General features: G+C 34.9%; 3 protein-coding genes and 1 non-coding gene across 4 annotated transcripts; 2 read left to right on the forward strand and 2 right to left on the reverse strand.

Annotated features, from left to right (window-relative positions):
- Nucleotides 1-6: 6 nt before the first annotated feature.
- Nucleotides 7-1,086, forward strand: LOC144547192 (serine/threonine-protein kinase-like protein At5g23170). The gene has a single exon (XM_078295778.1). The coding sequence runs from the start codon at nucleotides 7-9 to the stop codon at nucleotides 1,084-1,086; it is 1,080 nt and encodes a 359-aa protein (XP_078151904.1).
- A 986-nt stretch (nucleotides 1,087-2,072) lies between these two features.
- TRNAG-GCC (transfer RNA glycine (anticodon GCC)) lies at nucleotides 2,073-2,143 on the reverse strand. The gene has a single exon. It is a non-coding gene; the product is annotated as a tRNA-Gly (tRNA).
- Nucleotides 2,144-4,823: 2,680 nt separating this feature from the next.
- On the reverse strand, nucleotides 4,824-6,990 carry LOC144547486 (N-(5'-phosphoribosyl)anthranilate isomerase 1, chloroplastic-like). Its single transcript, XM_078296152.1, has 5 exons — nucleotides 6,796-6,990; nucleotides 6,629-6,691; nucleotides 6,028-6,372; nucleotides 5,503-5,666; nucleotides 4,824-5,251 (listed from the first exon to the last, which is right to left on the reverse strand). The coding sequence occupies exons 2-5, from the start codon at nucleotides 6,659-6,661 to the stop codon at nucleotides 5,128-5,130; spliced, it is 666 nt and encodes a 221-aa protein (XP_078152278.1). The 5' UTR covers nucleotides 6,662-6,691; nucleotides 6,796-6,990; the 3' UTR covers nucleotides 4,824-5,127.
- Nucleotides 6,991-11,592: 4,602 nt separating this feature from the next.
- LOC144547344 (CO(2)-response secreted protease-like) lies at nucleotides 11,593-16,982 on the forward strand. Its single transcript, XM_078295971.1, has 12 exons — nucleotides 11,593-11,688; nucleotides 11,768-11,862; nucleotides 11,967-12,064; nucleotides 12,414-12,566; nucleotides 12,758-12,869; nucleotides 13,575-13,753; nucleotides 14,039-14,403; nucleotides 14,703-14,803; nucleotides 14,918-15,160; nucleotides 15,261-15,375; nucleotides 15,485-15,698; nucleotides 16,227-16,982. The coding sequence occupies exons 1-12, from the start codon at nucleotides 11,611-11,613 to the stop codon at nucleotides 16,775-16,777; spliced, it is 2,304 nt and encodes a 767-aa protein (XP_078152097.1). The 5' UTR covers nucleotides 11,593-11,610; the 3' UTR covers nucleotides 16,778-16,982.
- Nucleotides 16,983-18,219: the final 1,237 nt, after the last annotated feature.

Here is an 18,219-nt window from a genome sequence, read left to right on the forward strand (position 1 = left end):
AAGATAATGAAAGAATATGGCTACAGGGAGATTGAAGTGGCAACTGACGAATTTGCCCTTGAGAGATTAATAGGAAAAGGAAGCCATGGAAGTGTATACAAAGGGATGCTAAGAGGTGGGAAGGTTGTAGCAGTGAAGAAGCCATCAATTGAAGGTGAGTCCAAGCTAGAAAATGAGATCAACATACTTGATTCTATAACCAACTCAAGTGTAGTGAATCTCCTAGGGTTTTGTCATACTCCAAACAAAACTAAGCTACTTATCATGGAGTTTATGCCTAATGGTTCTCTCCATGACCTTATACACATGTCTCCGACCCCTCCATCATGGGCACGACGTGTGCTTCTCTCTCTTCAAATTGCGCATGCGATTCTCTCACTACACGAGGGCTCGCCATGTTCTGTCATCCATCGTGACATTAAATCAACCAATATTTTGTTAGACTCTAAACGGAAAGCACGAGTAAGTGACTTTGGTCTAGCAATTTCTAATGATGGTAGGCAAATACACCAGTCTGTGATGCCTGCGGGCACGATAGGCTACATTGATCCTTGTTACACCGACTCAGGGAAACTTGGTCCCGAGAATGACGTGTATAGCTTTGGCATATTGTTGCTAGAGATCATGAGCTCTAGGAAGGTTTTCGACTTTGATTCTGAACCTTCTAGTATTGTTTCATGGGCTATACCTCTAATTAAGGCGCTTCAATGTGAAGAAGTTTGCGATAAGAGGTTGCCTCTATATAGTAATGCCGAGAAAACAGCTGTTGCGCAAATCTTAAACATCGCGGCACGGTGTTTGTCGGAAAATGTCAAAAGGCGGCCGTTGATGAGAGAGGTGGTGAAGGAGTTGCAAAAGGTGGTTGAGTGCATCAGGTGGCCAGCTTGGTTACCATTTGATTGTAGGGTTTCCTGTTGTGTGCATAGGTGTGTTAGGGCTTGGAAGAGGTGTGTGAAGAAGAGGGTCACAACAACAAAAATTGTGTGCAAGGATCACTTGATGTTTGGTGGGGTTGATCATATTTCTGGCAGTGATGGTGATTTGCAACTAGGTTTGGGTTTTGAGGCGAGCATGAAGGAGGTTTGAGGTAATGTTACTCATGATTTAGACAAGGACAGATTCCAAATTTTTGACAGACTACTCAATTAAGACTAGTTTTGGTCTTGTAAGGAATCATATGATCTGACAAAGTGTATATCAAATAGAGAACAGCTTAGTTTTTTACTTGATTTATCTAAAAAGGCATATCAGAGTAATGCCACACAGATTGCCGCATTGCTTAATGTAACATGAGATCACGAATTTGTATGGTTTGTGGCGGGGCCTTTGTGGGGTTTTATGAAAGTTGGGTTTGAGTTGGTTTCTAAATTCTAATCCTCTTTTGGGTATGTAGTGGTGGTGTCATTTAACTTTGTCTTTTGTGGCAACCTTGTGCTTTGTGGGGTTATTCAACTCTACTTTATTCCATTGTTCATTTTTTTTTTTACAAGAATAATAAAATGCCATCTGTAATTGGTTCTTCTTCCGGCGTATATTTGACCGGCAGTTGATCAGCATGAATAATATATAATTGGTGACAGAGATATTGTAACATACTAATTAATATACTATCAAGCACTAACTGTATTAGCATGATGAGGACCAACAACTAACCTAAGTCAATTTTCAAATAGTAGATGCCACTTAAAATAAAATAAATTAATGAGCAAAGCTAGAGTGTACATGTGCTAACAAGAGGATTTGACGAGCACAACTTCAAAAATATATTGGATCAGTTTCAAATGACGAATCCAAACCGTTGAAATCTATGTACTTCATGAATGAAAAATAAACATATTAAGCGGTTTGGATTCATTTGCTACAATATTAAGCGGTTAAATAAATGATGAAAAATAAATATATAAAACTACTTATTTTCACCACTTGGCCATGTAGCAAATAAATTCAAAACTTTTAAAATTTTACATGTACATGAGTTTAGGGTTTAGGGTTTGGATTCATTTAACCCACGGATCGAGTCCAGATCTGTATTCATTATTCGAATGAGGAAAAAACAAGAAATACGAAAAGTTTGCACCAGCCGGGAATCGAACCCGGGTCTGTACCGTGGCAGGGTACTATTCTACCACTAGACCACTGGTGCAGTTTTTACTAAATGTTCTTATTATTATTTATAGACCTAATTATTACCTCTGCATCCACTCCTTCCCCCAGAACTAGTCGGCTCATTCCATTCTCCTTTTACCAAAATTTACATCTGACGACCAGTTTACATGTAATAATGTATTAAATTTATCGTATATTAATTTTTAAACAAAAAATAAGACAAAACTATTGACTTTTTATGGTAGATGAACTCTTAAACACTAATGTGTAATTGCCCTAATAATCCAACCAGGATTGTAGTGTGTAATTCAAAGGGTAATTAACCACCCCATGATTTTAATTTTTTATATTAAAATTTAATTGTATTTTCTTCTTCTTTAAATTTTTTATACTTTAACATCCGTATAAAATATCAAATATTTACTTATAATATAGTAGTTTAAAGTTATTCATTGTGATTGTGAGAAATTTGAATTAAAATTACACCTACCTTGTTATATATCTATATATTTTATATTTGAGAAATTTAGATATATACCCATCAAAACTTCAAAATTAGTTATATCCCCATCTAAAATCACTTATATTATTAATATACTCATTTCCCATCTTAAACAATTAAACATACATATTAATATTAATTTAAAAATTGAAATGACATATTTACTCATTTCTGATCAAACTCCTCTAAATTTGAATTTTAACTCTCCTCTCAATTTCCAGTCTTTTCGCTCCTTTTATTCTTGTTCCATTTTTATTTCCCATCCCAACATTAGCATGTGATTTCATGTCTCTCTCTTGTTTGTATATTTCTATTTTTCCTTTTTAATTTTTAACGCATTAACTGGTTGGTCTTCAAATGTGTGTTTGATAGTAAAAGTTACAGATCTTTAACTGCAAAATCAATATTACTTTCTTTCCCCCTTTCCTTCAGATTTTTTACCAACCTTAGTTTGTTATATTATATTTAGCAAATTGCAAAATGTGGTTGTTAAACTAATTCCAATTTGTTCTGTTTTTCTTTCCAATTTGATAGCTTGTTTAGTTGTTCATATCTTTCTTTTGACAAACTCATTCCTTGATTAGTTGATCGTGGGTTTCTGACAAACATTGTATTGCATTTGTTTCTATGCGTACTTCACTCTCCATCTATTTAGCTTCAATTTTAGTATTGATTAAGAATAATTTTTGTTTGCAAAAGAAAGCAAGAAAAAACAAAGATGCAAGCACGATTAAAAAAATAATAAGAAGAAGATATATACGACAGCAATTTTAACCCAAATTTCAACCTCAAAGTTCAAGTTCAATTTCTTTAAACAAATACCCAATTGTTTCACCAAAAAGTTAACATGCAACTCCACTTGCAACCCATGACCCCCTTCCGCACCTCCATCAATGAAGAAAAGGCCATTGATGCAGAATTGATGCACCCCGCAACTTGTTGGGCTAACTGAGGTATCTCTTCACCATAACCAGGGGGTCTAATCGGAGTCGGCGACAACAGGTCGAGAAGTAGGAGGAGCCTGCGAGATCTCTTGCAATTTCCCGACTCGATATTTTTGACGCATCTGTCTTCTTCCCTTTACTCGGCATGGCTGCCCAAAGTTTGGTGAATTTTGATTCGTTGAAGAAAAAAGCTTGGTTTTTAATCTGTACCAAATTATTTGAGACGAAACAATTTAGTTAAACATTACATCTAAGGGCAAAGTTGTCCTTTAATTTTTTTTTTATCAATATTGATATTTATTTTTTGTTGATTAAACTAAAAAATGGGTATATTAATAAAATGAATACATTTAGATGGGAAAATAATTAATTTTAAAGTTTTGATGGAAAAATATCTAAATTAAGAAGTTATATATGATGGACATATATCTAAATTTCTCTTTATATTTTAATCCTTCTATTTAAATTTTCTTGTTCCGCTACTGAACCCACCAGGCTACTTATCATATAAAATGCCAACAAATATAACTTGAATTTCTCTCACTAGCCGCTCCTTAACAAAAAAAATTATAAAAATACCACTTCAAAACCTTCAAATTGTCAAAATGACACTCTAAACTTTGAAATTGTAAAAATAGCACTCCAAACTTCATTAATTTGTAATTTTGTCATTTATACTCAATTATTATACTATTTTTATTTAAAAATTAATTGAAAAATACTGTTTTGAAATACATATTTCTGTACCGGGTGGTGCAATTCTAAAATACGTATTTCAAAACAATATTTTTCAGTTAATTTTATAATAAAAATAGTATAAGAATTGAGTATAAATGACAAAATTAGGGATTAATGAAGTTTAGAATGACAATTTTACAATTTCAAAGTTTAGAGTGGCATTTTGACAATTTGAAGGTTTCGGAGTGGCAAATAACCAATTTTCTCTTTTTTATAATAATAACATATTCTCAAATTTGTAGGTCTTTAGAATTCTTTTTGTATAAATTTTTATTTTAATTAATATGGATTTATGCATCGTATTACTTTTGTATTTTTTTAACGTTAATATTCGTCAGCCCATTATTGAAATGATAAGAATTATCTTGTTAATCTCAATTGAAAAGCTAAGATAATTTGTTCGTCATAGACAAGCAGAAATTTCAGTAAATATTCAGGCCTGGTGACTACAGAACTCTCCAGTTTTATTATTTCACGCAGACATCTATCATTCCATAAAAAATACAAATTAATCGACTTCAAATTAAAAAAAAAATGAAGATAAATACTACAGGTGCATTTGGATGGAGCAAGAATAGCACTATTTTTTTTGAACTATTCGATGTTTGGATGGAGCAAGAATAGCATTAACCCACTATTATTTGTTTGTCTTATATGCCCAATCAAAAGTTAAGTTAGCTACTATTCTCAAAACTTGAGATTAGCTCTAATTCTTGCTCTAACATTGTTCATGAAGGAATTCTTTGAGGATCTAACATTGTTCATGAAGGAAGCAATTCTATGAGGATCTTTATTAATCCCATCAGGAGCACAAATCCCACTACTTACATCTACACCCTAAGGTCGAAGTAGAGATACAGCTTCACTGACATTGTCAGGATGGAGGCCGCCTGCTAAAAGCCACCCATTCTTGCTTTTAATCGGTGGCAATTTGAACTCTTTCCAGTTAAATCCTTTGCCACTGCAAACAGCAGTTAGAAAAACACAAATCTTATAAGTACACTCCGTCATTTTGAGAAAAATTTGTCAGATTTCTAGTAGGAGAAGCAAATAATAAAGATGATTGCAAGTAATTGTAAAGCTTGGGTGCTTAGAAATAAGGGTTTAGGGTTTAACACTTAGAAGTCAGTTAGGATTTAGTCCATCAAAGCACAAAAACCATTTTATCTGATGCTAAACCATTTTATATAATAAACTATAATAACATCTGACCTGCCACCCTTCGCACTGTCAACAAGAAACCAATCAACAGGCAAACAATCTTCAGACGGCACATTGTTTATAAGATAACCACTATCATCAGCGTGAAGCACATATATGATTCTACTTTTTCTTAATAGCTGGGGAAGCGACACACGAGATTCATCTCCATGAAGCTACATGTTAGGAAAATTATGGAATAAACCAAACTGCCTATAAAAGAATATCACCTACAAAACAGAAACAGGATTTGCAGCAATTTAACAAGGATTATTTTTTCCTATTATTTCTTCATAGAAAAAAACTTGTTAGGGGTTTGGAACCAAAACAATTCTTGTTTACATAATTCCAATTTTGGTCAATAAGTACTGACAATAGACCTGAGCAATAGATGTCAGACCAGTAAGTTACAATTTCCCTAATTTAACTACAGATGCAACTGACCTTTAACTGCCATCAACTTAATCAAACTAATTACAGTTTAGCCTCAGTGTACAAAAAGGAGGAGCAGTAGAAAATAAAGAGACCAAAATAAACCTGAATGAATTCAATGCCAGAAGCATCAGCAACGCGCAAAATAGTATCCAAATCATCATCAACAAAAACTCCTACTGACTCAGCCCCACATTCTCTTGCGACTTTTGATATCTCCTTTGCTGCCTCTAAAGAGACAGATCGTTTTGATTTGGGCCAGAGAATCATACCAATTAGATTTGCACCGGCTCTTGCAGCCGTTTCTGCATCTCTGGCTGATGCAATGCCACACATCTTTACTATTGGTTCTATTCTTTTGGCATTGGTATCTGTTGATAAGGGACTTTGATTGGTTTTGAGACATGAGGCATTAACTTTTGAAAGCTTTAAGTTGTTCCACATACAAGACTGACAAGTACAAAAGCAGAAAATATAAGGTTAGAGAGAGCACCATTTTCAAAATCATTTTAGATCATATTTGAGGTCAAGAATAAGGATTAAGGAAATTTTAAGTACTTGTGAAAAATATTTTCACAACCACATTTCAAAAATGAACCATCCAACCAGTTAAAAGTCCGGCCTACCAAAAATCGCCACTAGTAAGTTAGAAAATTATCAAGTTAAGTTCAGAATCAGAAGATAGAACTAAAGGCTCTATACCTACCCCTATTGAAAAGTGCAGGAACTCTTTGAACATGAGACAAGCAAGATGACACCATCTCCAAAACTACACGACAAAATAAAAAAAAAACCTGTCAAATTGTAGTTCTTGAGAAGAACTATTTGGTAAAATTTACACGATTTTTAATTCTTTATATATGTAACAAGTACCTCGGAAAAAACCACAACTTGAAGCTTGAGGGAGCACAAATCATGAAAGGGAGAGAGAGATAGAATGTTTCCTCAGGATGGTCGCAAGGGAGAAGCTCGAGCTCTGCACGGAGCGGAAATAGTTAGAGGAAGAGAGATGCCACGAGGGCAAATCCGTGGGTAGAGGACAGCCTCTGATGTAGGCCTGCTAATGAGCGGGTTTCGGTCCATAACCGGCCCGTATCGAAATTTGAATGATAAATGTCCAGTCCATAACCGGTCCGAATTTGAGGAGTTTTTGACCATGTTCGGTCCATCCACTCAGATCATTACAAACCCCAATATAAACTAGCCCTGTTTGGACAAAAATATATGGACAACCAACGGGCTTTGTGTGGACAACATATATGAACAATTTAGATAGAAGAAAAAGTTAGATAGATTTAAAGATATAAGTCAGCCAATTTAAGTATAGCCAATAGCCTGTAGGCATAAAAATAATAGAACTTGGAACTTTAAGAAAAAGATGGCATTAACATGCTATATTTGCTTCTAAATCCTAAATCCTAAATTCTAAACATGCTATAATTGCAAATATTTTTAGAGTTTTACTAGTAAACCCTAAACTCTAAACCCATGTTTAATGCCATTTTGACAATTCAAAAGTTTTGAAGTGGCATTTTGACAATTTTCCCCCATAAAAAAAATCAATTGGAGATCAGAAGATCGAACTCCATGGTTTACAAGATATGGTCAATTAAATAGTGTACTGGTGACCCAATGAGAAATTAAACAAGTCGGTTCATGCCATGTGATGGAATAAAGGGAGGAAGAATCATGTCTAGTTAAAGCCTTGGGCAACCTATCTTCTTTGGTCACGTGACCATTGATGAGTGTAGTTCACTCTTTTTGAAGCTTTCTCACTTGGCTCAATGCCTTGGATCTGACCATGTTGCCTTGCTGCGCTAATCCCACAATTGATAAGAAAGTGTTGTGTATACAACAAAAGTAATGCTGAACCGATGTAAAAAAAGGATAAATTAATGATAACTATGTAAAAGAAAGATTTTTTAAGAAAAAAGGAAAGTTGAACTGGCCTAAGAAGATTTCCTTTTTTTTTGTGAAGAGAACTACTTAAGTTTCAAGTTTCGTGTTTTTGTGATTATGAGTAGGCTTGCAGAAATTTTTGTCAGAGATGCCCAAGTCTCAGCTGTAACTTTAGAGAAAAGCTTAATTATAATTGCCAACAGAAAACTGTCCATCTCTCAATAGCGCGGTATTTGATGCGCATACATAAATTTTCAGGGAAAGTTATGCACGCACACAAATTTTAATGCACAAAAAATGTGAGTTATGTATGAAATTCAGGTTTGTTTTGAAACTTTGTATACTTAATTTAAATTGTCAATTTATAGAGAGTTCATTCTTCATTTATACAATTTTGAATTTGCACACGCATACTTTTACATGGTTTACCGTACTGGTGGAGTATCAATAATATTAATTTGTGCACATCGAAATGCATTTGCGAGAAATGAATTATTTTTTCAGACAATAAAAATAATTACTCTAAGGTTTAATAGTCGTATAAAACACGACAAGAAGATAATACTAATTTACCAATTATTACACACCTTTTACATGGTTCTATTGATGCTTTTTTTGCTTCTTTCGCCGTCAAAGTGCCTATGGTACCAGTTCATATTTGGTTACCAGAAGCCCATGTGGAGGCACCTACGGCTGGATCCGTCATCTTGGCAGGAATTCTTTTAAAATCGGGAAATACTTATATATATTGACAATTATTGACATGTTGATACCTTCAAGTGTGTAGTCAAACTTAGGCGTCATTTTCAACACAATATTGTTAAATATTTTGGCCTAATCAACTATCTGTATCATGCTGATTAGGACTAAACAAATCGCTAATTAAAGAAACGAGAATTAATTATGGGTAAACCAGGTTGTTAAATGATGAAAGCACATGGCTAAGAATCCTCAGTATTCCCCTTTGAAACTTGTCGTCTTAATAGTTTGTTTTTATCACGGTCTATTTTGTCCACCCACACTGACCATTGCGAAAGGGGAATAATAACACACCTCCACAAAAAAAAAAAAAAAATATATATATATATATATATATCACAGCGACAACAATTATTATGGTGGTAGAATATAATAATAATAATAGTAACAATCTTTTACTAAACAGTAATATTAATATTAATATTAATGATACAAGTGATAAATATGATGAAAAAGACAATAAAATATAGGGAGCATCTAGCTATCCCCTCGTAACAATCCCTCATTTCATCCCTCAGTCATTAACTACTTCAATAACTACTAACTACTTAGGGGGACCACTTACTATTTGGGGACCACATAATATTTGAAAGATTTTACAACTGGCGCACGCTAGTATTCATCTATAATGCATCAAATATTCATATATAACACATCAAGTATTCATACCTAATATATCAAGTATTTCAAAAAAAAACTGGACACGTTTTTAGAGATGGGATTTTTTTTCTTCGTTCAATCTAATCAATATTTCTGACAATCGGTGAGGAATTTTGCAAATCTAAAACCACGAATGTTTTTGACATAATTTTATCTTTAAAATGAGATTCATGATGATATACTTTCGAGTTGTTCGTTGTACAAATATTCATCATTATTGAGAAAGTATTCATCCTCGTCGTGCAAGTGCAAATATAAAAACTAGACACATCACTCATCATCTTTTACACGTTTTTAGAAGTGATTTTTTTTCTTCGTTCAATCTAACCAATATTTCTGACGATCTGTGAGGAATTTTGCAAATCTAAAATCACGAACGTTTTCTACACAATTTCATCTTTCAAATGAGATCCATGATGACATACTTTCGAGTTGTCTGTTGCACAAGTATTCATCTCTTATCGAGAAAGTACTAATCCTCGTCGTGTAAATGCAAATATAAAAACTGGACACATCACTCATCCATTTTTTACACGTTTTTAGAGGTGGATTTTTTTTTCTCCGTTCAATCTAACCAATATTTCTGACGATCTGTGAAGAATTTTGCAAATCTAATACCACGAACGTTTTCTACACAATTTTATTTTTCAAATGAGATCCATGATGACATACTTTCGAGTTGTCCGTTGCACAAGTATTAATATCTTGTCACGCAAGTATTCATACCTAAGATATTAAGTATTCATTTATACACATTGAAGTATTCATATCTAAGACATCAAGTATTCATTCATATATCTCTATTTTTTTTTTCAAAATTTGTTTTTATGTCATTTATTTAATACGCAGTGGCCTAATTTACCATTAATAAAGCTTTGTTCTTTGCAAAACTCGCTACTTCATGAGGAAGGGGAATATAAACATGAAAGGGATTAATTGCATATACATATACAAAATTATTTTGATACGATCGACAGTGACGAATCTGACCCGGTAGAGACGTGCTCTAGTATTCATTCATACACATTGAAGTATTCATTCATACACAATGAAGTATTCATTCATACACGTTGAAGTATTCATTCCTGGCAGAGGCGTGCTTGATTGGGATGGAGTGACGGATGATCTTCGGCAAAATGTTCGCTGGAGCGGGAGAAGCAGGCGTAGAGGGAAAAAATCGAGGTGAAAGTGTAAGAGGGAGGGAGCTTATTGTATTTACCATTTCGAGGTGGGAGAGAGAGGGGAGCTTATCGATAGAAAAACAGAGGCGGAGGAGGAGGTGGGATGCGGAGGTGGGAGAGGGAGGTAGAGGCGGAGGTGAGGTGAGGTGAGGTGAGGTGTAGGAGGCAAAGATGAGAGAGGGAGGTGGGAGGCGGAGGTGGGAGAGGCAGAAGTGGGAGAGGGAGGCAAAGGCGGAGGTGGGAGAAGAAGATGGAGGTGAAAGCAAAAAATGGAGGTGGAAGAGAAAGGGAGAAAGAGGAAAGAAATAAAAGTTGTTAGAAATAATAGTTATAATTATAGTTAAAATAGAAAGTTAGTTGGGGGATGGAGAGGTAAGGAAAATTATAATTACTCTAAAATATATGATAATATTTTTATGTAATTGCATCAGCCGGACTTAATTACTATATATGATAAATATGATAAAAAATAACAGACTAATTGTACCTTCTAGATATAACGTAATATGTTAAATTTTACCAAATATTGCATTTTCGTTACGAATGGTGATTCAATATACATTCTTCTTATTAAGTATAAAGCGATCCTCTTTTGAGTTCCTATAAAAGAATGGGGAGGACAAAAACACCTTGTTCCAATCCTCCATATCAAGCAAGCTCTGACATGTGACCACTGAGTCAGTATATTGCTAGTTACCAGTGACACTGACCCCTTTGTGCCAACTAAACTAGAAAGAAAAAAGAATATTAATTTGAAGTATATTGCTAGTTCAATTAATTAGTCACCGATTTCCAATCTTTTGTTGCATATATAATGGACATGATTATTGTGAAATGTGAATGGATAAGTCGGTTGAGACTGATGTAACAAGCTAACAACTGTATATAGTTGTTTATAAAAAAAGACAACATTATATAAGGAAATGGAAACGCATATTGCATTTTTTTTTGCTACATTTAAAGGGTAGTCTGCTTCCAACAAATCTTAAAAGGAAAGTAGAGACAGAAGAAGAACCAACGAGCCATTAAAAATTCAAAAGCTTGATTGATCTAAATAGAAGAATCTGATTCTAAAACACAAAAAGGTAAAGATAATATATGCTTAAGAAATTTCTTATAAATTGGGCCCTGTTACCCTTGTTATTAAAGCTCTACTGGTTACACCCTTTTCTATGCTTCCATTCCAACAATGGCCAAACTATTAAAATTTATCACCTTCTTACTGGTCTCCAATATATGCCTTGCTACTCCAGATATCAAAATTGAGGTAACATTGGTTGTGTGTAATTTCATAGTTTTTGAACTGGCACCACATGTAACTTAATAAATTTACTTTCTTATTTCAGTCATATGTGGTCTACTTGGGGGGTGCATCTGAGGTTAAAACACCAGAAGTACTACAAGCATCCCATTTGCAAATACTGTCATCCATTATTCCAAGGCAATTAACTTGCTCTTAAAAGTTTTCATTTTTTTCTTTTTAACTTTTGGATGTAACAAATGTTAATGTGAGATCAATTTAATGCAATGTGTCTTGCATTACAGTGAGGAACAAGAAAGGGTGTCTCTTACCCAAAGCTATCATCATGCCTTTGTGGGTTTCTCTGCCTTGCTTACTGAGAAAGAAGCTGCCTTATTATCTGGTTTGTTTACTATTTACATGGCCTATAAATATACATTTTAATAATATTGTTGTATTGGGAAAAGAATCCATTAAGACAGATTTTAAAAATAAAAAGATAATCCGCCACTGGTACGATCCTACTGTACCATAAACTTGCTGACAATGGCCTTGATAAGCAATTCAGCATCATATGTTACATCTTACAACTACTGAATAAAATAAATAAGGCTTCTAATAGTACTCCACCTGCCAAGTTCATAAATGTACCATACTAAATTGTGCCTTTGGCAATGGTGCTCGTGCTAAGCTTACCCCTTTTTTCGTTTGTTCATATGTATATTTATTTTATTTTATTTTGTGAATGTTAGGGCATGAGGACGTCATATCTGTTTTTCCAGACCGAGTTCTTGAGCTGCACACAACTCGATCGTGGGATTTCTTGAATTCGGAGTCTGGTCTTCGGTCGGAGAGGCTAAGCAAGAGAGCTTCTAGTGATGTCATCATTGGCATCGTAGATACAGGCACTCCATATTTCTTTTTTATGACCTCTCTCTAACATTTATCATTATATTATCAGCATCATAGATACAGGCAGTTCATGTCCTTTTATGACCCCTCTCTAACATCTATCATTATTCGGTATGGATCTGTTGGTATGTGAAAATTGAATGTATTTGAGATGCATATTGACAGACAAATCCTGACATCACAGGAATTTGGCCCGAATCGCCTAGCTTTAGCGATACAGGTATGACAGAGGTTCCTACTAGGTGGAAAGGAGTGTGCATGGAAGCATCTGATTTTAAGAAGACAGACTGCAACAGGTCACATTTCTTAGTTGTTTTTGTGTGTATCCCAATGAAACATGTAGCGATGTTATCTTTCAAAAAATAAAAAAAACATTCTTAGTTGAACTTCTTTTTCTTGCTAATGCTAAATAGTGAAAGTTCTAAAATTGTAAACATTTGAAAGTAGAGTGAGGCTATGGTACTTTGCAATGTGCAGACCAGCCCGTACTACGGAATTATAAGATTTTTTTTTAGACGGAGAGAAAATCACTACTTTCATATGGACCATAATCTTTAGATCATGTGATTTTCTACCTATCTAGAAAAATAGCAAAAATTTGTAAAAACTGCAAAATTTGTTCTCCAAGTATATGTTTATAGGAAGATCAACTTGAGCGATTTGGATTGACTGTTTGAACTTTTAAAACAAAAATATGAATCCATAGCGCAGAGCCGCAGACCTTTGTGCGCATTGCATAGTACCATAGCCTCACTCTTTGAAAGTAAGTTCATAATGCTACTATAATTTATCAACACCAACGAAAAAGTTAGTTACTTGTAAGTGTAAAAAGTATATCACAGATCATGTAAACTAGTTCCAAAAATATATCATTAATAAATAATTTTGGGCTTCTACCAACATTGTCAAAAAAAAAAAAAAAAATTGGGCATACTGTAGAAGACACTTTGGTTCGACTGGTTAAATTGGAGATTGACAGTTCATGTAAATCCAAACTGTAGGAAGCTAATTGGAGCAAGATTCTACTCAAACCAAGCAGAATCAAACCAGGCCCTAGATCCGTCAAATAAAACCACTGCTGTGGGATCACCAAGGGATTCTGTGGGTCATGGTACCCACACCGCATCCACTGCAGCTGGTACAGCAATAACCGATGCAAACTACTATGGTCTAGCACAAGGTGCATTTTTCAAGCTTTATAAACATGGGGCAAGACTCATTTTAATATATAATTGATCGAGTTATAAACTGATAATTACAATACAGGCCTGGTGCCATTACATAATATGTACATGGTATCTAAAGAACCCTTTTCTTCTTTTCTTTTTTGAGCAATTACTTATATCAAGACTTTTTATCATCCTATTGCCTCAAGTAGGCACCAACAATTGTAAAATATTGAGAACTATTTAAGAAACTATCCATTGTGAGAACAAATAATTACATTGCATTTGCAAATGAATAGGTACGGCCAAGGGAGGCTCGCCATCAAGTCGTATAGCCATTTACAAGGCATGTTCTCTCGGTGGATGCTCCAGCTCGGCTCTTCTGAAGGCAATTGATGATGCAGTAAATGATGGCGTGGATGTGATCTCAATCTCCATTGGGATGAGCTCAGTTTTCCAGGCTGATTTTCTGAGTGATCCTATTTCGATTGGCGCTTTTCATGCTAACCAGAGGGGCGTTTTGGTCATTTGCTCTGGTGGAAATGATGGGCCGGAACCATTTACTGTGGTTAACACGGCACCATGGATTGTTACAGTGGCAGCTTCGAGTATTGATCGGAGCTTCCAGTCTAACATTCAACTTGGCAATGGGGTTGTTTTGAAGGTACAATATTATGTTAGTTTTTTCTGAAGTAGAAATGATTTTGGCCACTGCTTTATTATGCATTAACCTAGCTTATAATTAATGTACATTTTCATTCCTTTCTGACAAAATATTTCCTTAGTACTTTTTTTGTTCAATATTGGTTTTATTTTAACTAGTTAACTTTAACATTTTTTGGACAAATGAATCTAGGGTGCAATTACTAATAAGAACTTGTACTAAAATTAATGTGAATTCACTAGTTCCTGGGTATAATTTTGTCTCATTGCCCGAGATTTGTAATTTTTAAAAACTTGCAGGGAAGTGCCATAAATTTCTCCAATCTAACTAGCTCTGTTCAATACCCTCTTGTCTTGGGATCAGAGGTTGCAGCACAATACACGCCAGTAGCAGAAGCAAGGTAACTAAAAATTGAATTTTATAATTTTGACATCTAAAGCTCTGCATTACAAAGGGAATGCATAAATTGAACAATCTTTCCTGCATTTTAAACAAACTTTACTTTACATTTCAGTAATTGTTATCCCGGCTCACTGGATGTGGGCAAAACCAAAGGTAAAATCGTAGTGTGCGTCAGTACAGATTCAACAGTGAGTAGAAAAGTAAAAAGGTTGGTTGCAGAGGATGCCCGCGCTGAAGGTTTAATCTTAATTGATGAATCTACAAAAGGAGTGCCATTTGATTCAGGCAACTTCCCTTTCTCACAAGTAGGTAGTGATGCCGGCTCTCAGATTCTTGCGTACATCAACTCAACCAAGTAAGTTAAGCATACAATTACTTTATTATGCCGATTTTCTGATGTAACAGTTGCGATAATTCCGGCAAATTTTATGCAATATTCTTTTTAAAATATACAGGAGCGCAACGGCTGTGATTTTGCCTACTGCTGATGTCAAGGACTTCAAACCAGCACCAGAAGTTGCATATTTCTCCTCACGAGGTCCTGGAGGACTCACCGAAGGAATTCTGAAGGTCAAAATTTAAAAGTTCCTTAAATTTTTTATTTTTATTTTGATTTGTGCATGAAGCATCATAAAAATTCTCCTCTATAATTTAAGACGAGGTTTCACTCTTGTAACAGCCTGATATCATGGCACCTGGAGTTAGCATTCTTGCCGCATCGATGCCTTCAACAGATGCAGGAACCGTTCCATCTGGAAAGAAACCGTCGAATTTTGCAATCAAGTCGGGCACCTCCATGGCTTGCCCTCATGTTGCGGGATCTGCTGCTTTCATCAAATCAGCACACAGGGCATGGTCCCCTTCTATGATTAGATCTGCACTCATGACCACTGGTACATTTCTCAAGACAAATTAAGTAACTATATTCAGAAAAAAAAAAGAAAAAAAAAATCAATTTTGAACTCTTATACTGATAATATGGTACTAAACAATTAATGGGGTCCTGTTATTAATTGAAATGGGACATCCTGTACTCAAAAGGTTGATCCGAACCATTCAACGTGATCTCCATATTAAAATTCTTGAAGACCAAATTTTAGTTTAAAATTTGTTACTATTTTTTTAGATAGGTAGAAAATAACTTTTTTTCATGGTCCAGAATTTTCTGAAAAGTAGTGATTTCAAAAATTCTAAAAAAAAAAAATGTTTTAAAAAATGTAAAATTTGGTCTCCAAACACATTTTAATATGGAGATCATGTTGAATATTTGGATCAACTATATACACTTGGAAAACAGATATTTGTGCGGGAAGTAAAACACTTCCCGAAGCACCGTAGCCAAACTCATATTATTGTTAGGACCATAATTACTAAGTTTCATCCTTAACTAGAAATTTTAATGATTAACATTGTTTTTGCAGCTTTGACTAACAACAATAATGGAAAGCCACTAACAACCAGTTTAGGTGGGAATGCAAATTACCATGACACGGGTGCCGGTGATATAAGCCCGCTGCGCGCCCTCAGTCCAGGCCTAGTTTACGAAACAACACCACAAGACTACCTCCAATTTCTCTGCTACTATGGATACAAGGAGCAAATCATACGTAAAGTCTCCGGCAGCAATTTCTCTTGCTCCTCCGCGGGCCCGTCCCCTGATCTCATTTCAAATATCAACTATCCCTCCATCTCCATCCCGAGACTCAGCAACAAGAAGCCGGTGACTGTCCCCCGGACCCTGACCAATGTGGGCCCACATAACAGTACTTATGGTGCAACCATCAAAGCGCCTGAAGGAGTTTCAGTTAATATTTCGCCAGAGAAGTTGGTTTTCGGTAACAGATGGCTGAAGGCTTCTTATCAGATCAGCTTCAGTGACTCTGGTGCACCCAAGGGTTACAGTTACGGTTCTGTTACTTGGTCTGATGGGGCCCACTCGGTTCGGACGGGTTTTGCAGTTAACGTCCTTTGAAGTGCCATTTGCTTTTCTTTTTCTTTTTTCTTTTTAAATATGACGCTTGCAGTATCTTGTTTTTTTTTTTTTTTTTTTTTTTTGGGGTATGGTGATTTGTCTTTACAAAACGTTCAACTTTTAAGTTTTGTCCTTTTTTTTGTGTCTTTTATATAAAGGAAATAAAATTGCAATGTTGAGTGGTTCCAATTAAATTGAGACCAATCATATTTTTGGGCCATCACCTGTCGGTGAATTGATTTTTTTTTTTTTTTAGACTTTAAATTCATTGTCCATCTTTAGGTTTATGTCTCTTTTTTCCTTTAAAATTCCATTCTTTTTCATTAACTGATTATGTGTACTCTCTAAAAAGGAAATTATAACCATGTCAAGCATCCGGGTCCCGAATCCCAATTTCTCTAATTTAATAAATGTAAAATTCAAAGTTTAATATATAGAAAGTTGATGAACATTTTTTTCAGAATAGGCCACCAGCGATTAAAAAAAGAAAATTAATTGTCTTTTTATTTTATTTTTTCTAAGGCCGGGCTATGATGTACCCGCCATAGGTCAGATAATGATAATGGGGCCACTTTCTTAATTGAAAGGAATGGACCGATTAAAGAAATTACGGCCTTATTGTTAAATTCAACATAACTCAAATGGAAATTGATAATCATATTCATATTCTCTACTGCCCGTTCTCTTGGTTCGGGTGAATAAATAACACCTACCATGCTTGGGCCTTTATTTATTTATTTGAAGTCAATTCATCCTTTGACCGGAATATCAGAAAGTGTAGTGCAGTTTGTGTCCAATGTCCATCTTAAAGCGCATGCTTGGATGGGAGTGTATCCTCAGTGGAGCCAATTTCTACTGAGCTTTTAATCTGGTCCGTTTGTTTCGGATTGAACGGATCAGATCAAATCTTATCCGAATTGAAAAAAATATATATATATTTTCAAAATTTGCAAGATCTAATCTGATCCGTTCGATCCGAAATGAACGGACCAAATTAAAAACTCCGCACAACTCTGCAAGAATTAGCTCCGTAGAGGATATGCTTCCTTGCTTGAATGCCCATTGAATTCAAATTTTTGCGCATAAATTTTAAAATGTATCGGACGGTTTTGATGTCCATCGAACTCAAATTTAGATATCAGATCCAAACTTTTCTCTAGAAAGCGATCTTAGCTCGTGTTGAATTAAATTCACAAATAAACTTGGTGAACTTAAAAACACCCAAGTTCTACCCTTTATCCGACACTTGTCAGTCGTCACGGGGAAATAAGTAGTTCTGGCTGGCATTTCTTATCCCGCCATTCTAGTTCCAAAATAGGTTTGTCATTTTCGTTCCCGGAAAAGTGACATTAAATTTCCGATTGCTTTATGAAAAACAAATTCGACATTATTAAACATAAAACCTATATATTTCTTTTTCTTCCTATGCAGGTTTTGTTCGT

Source organism: Carex rostrata, chromosome 31, assembly GCF_964058835.1.
Source record: "Carex rostrata chromosome 31, lpCarRost1.2, whole genome shotgun sequence".
Lineage (NCBI taxonomy): Eukaryota > Viridiplantae > Streptophyta > Magnoliopsida > Poales > Cyperaceae > Carex > Carex rostrata.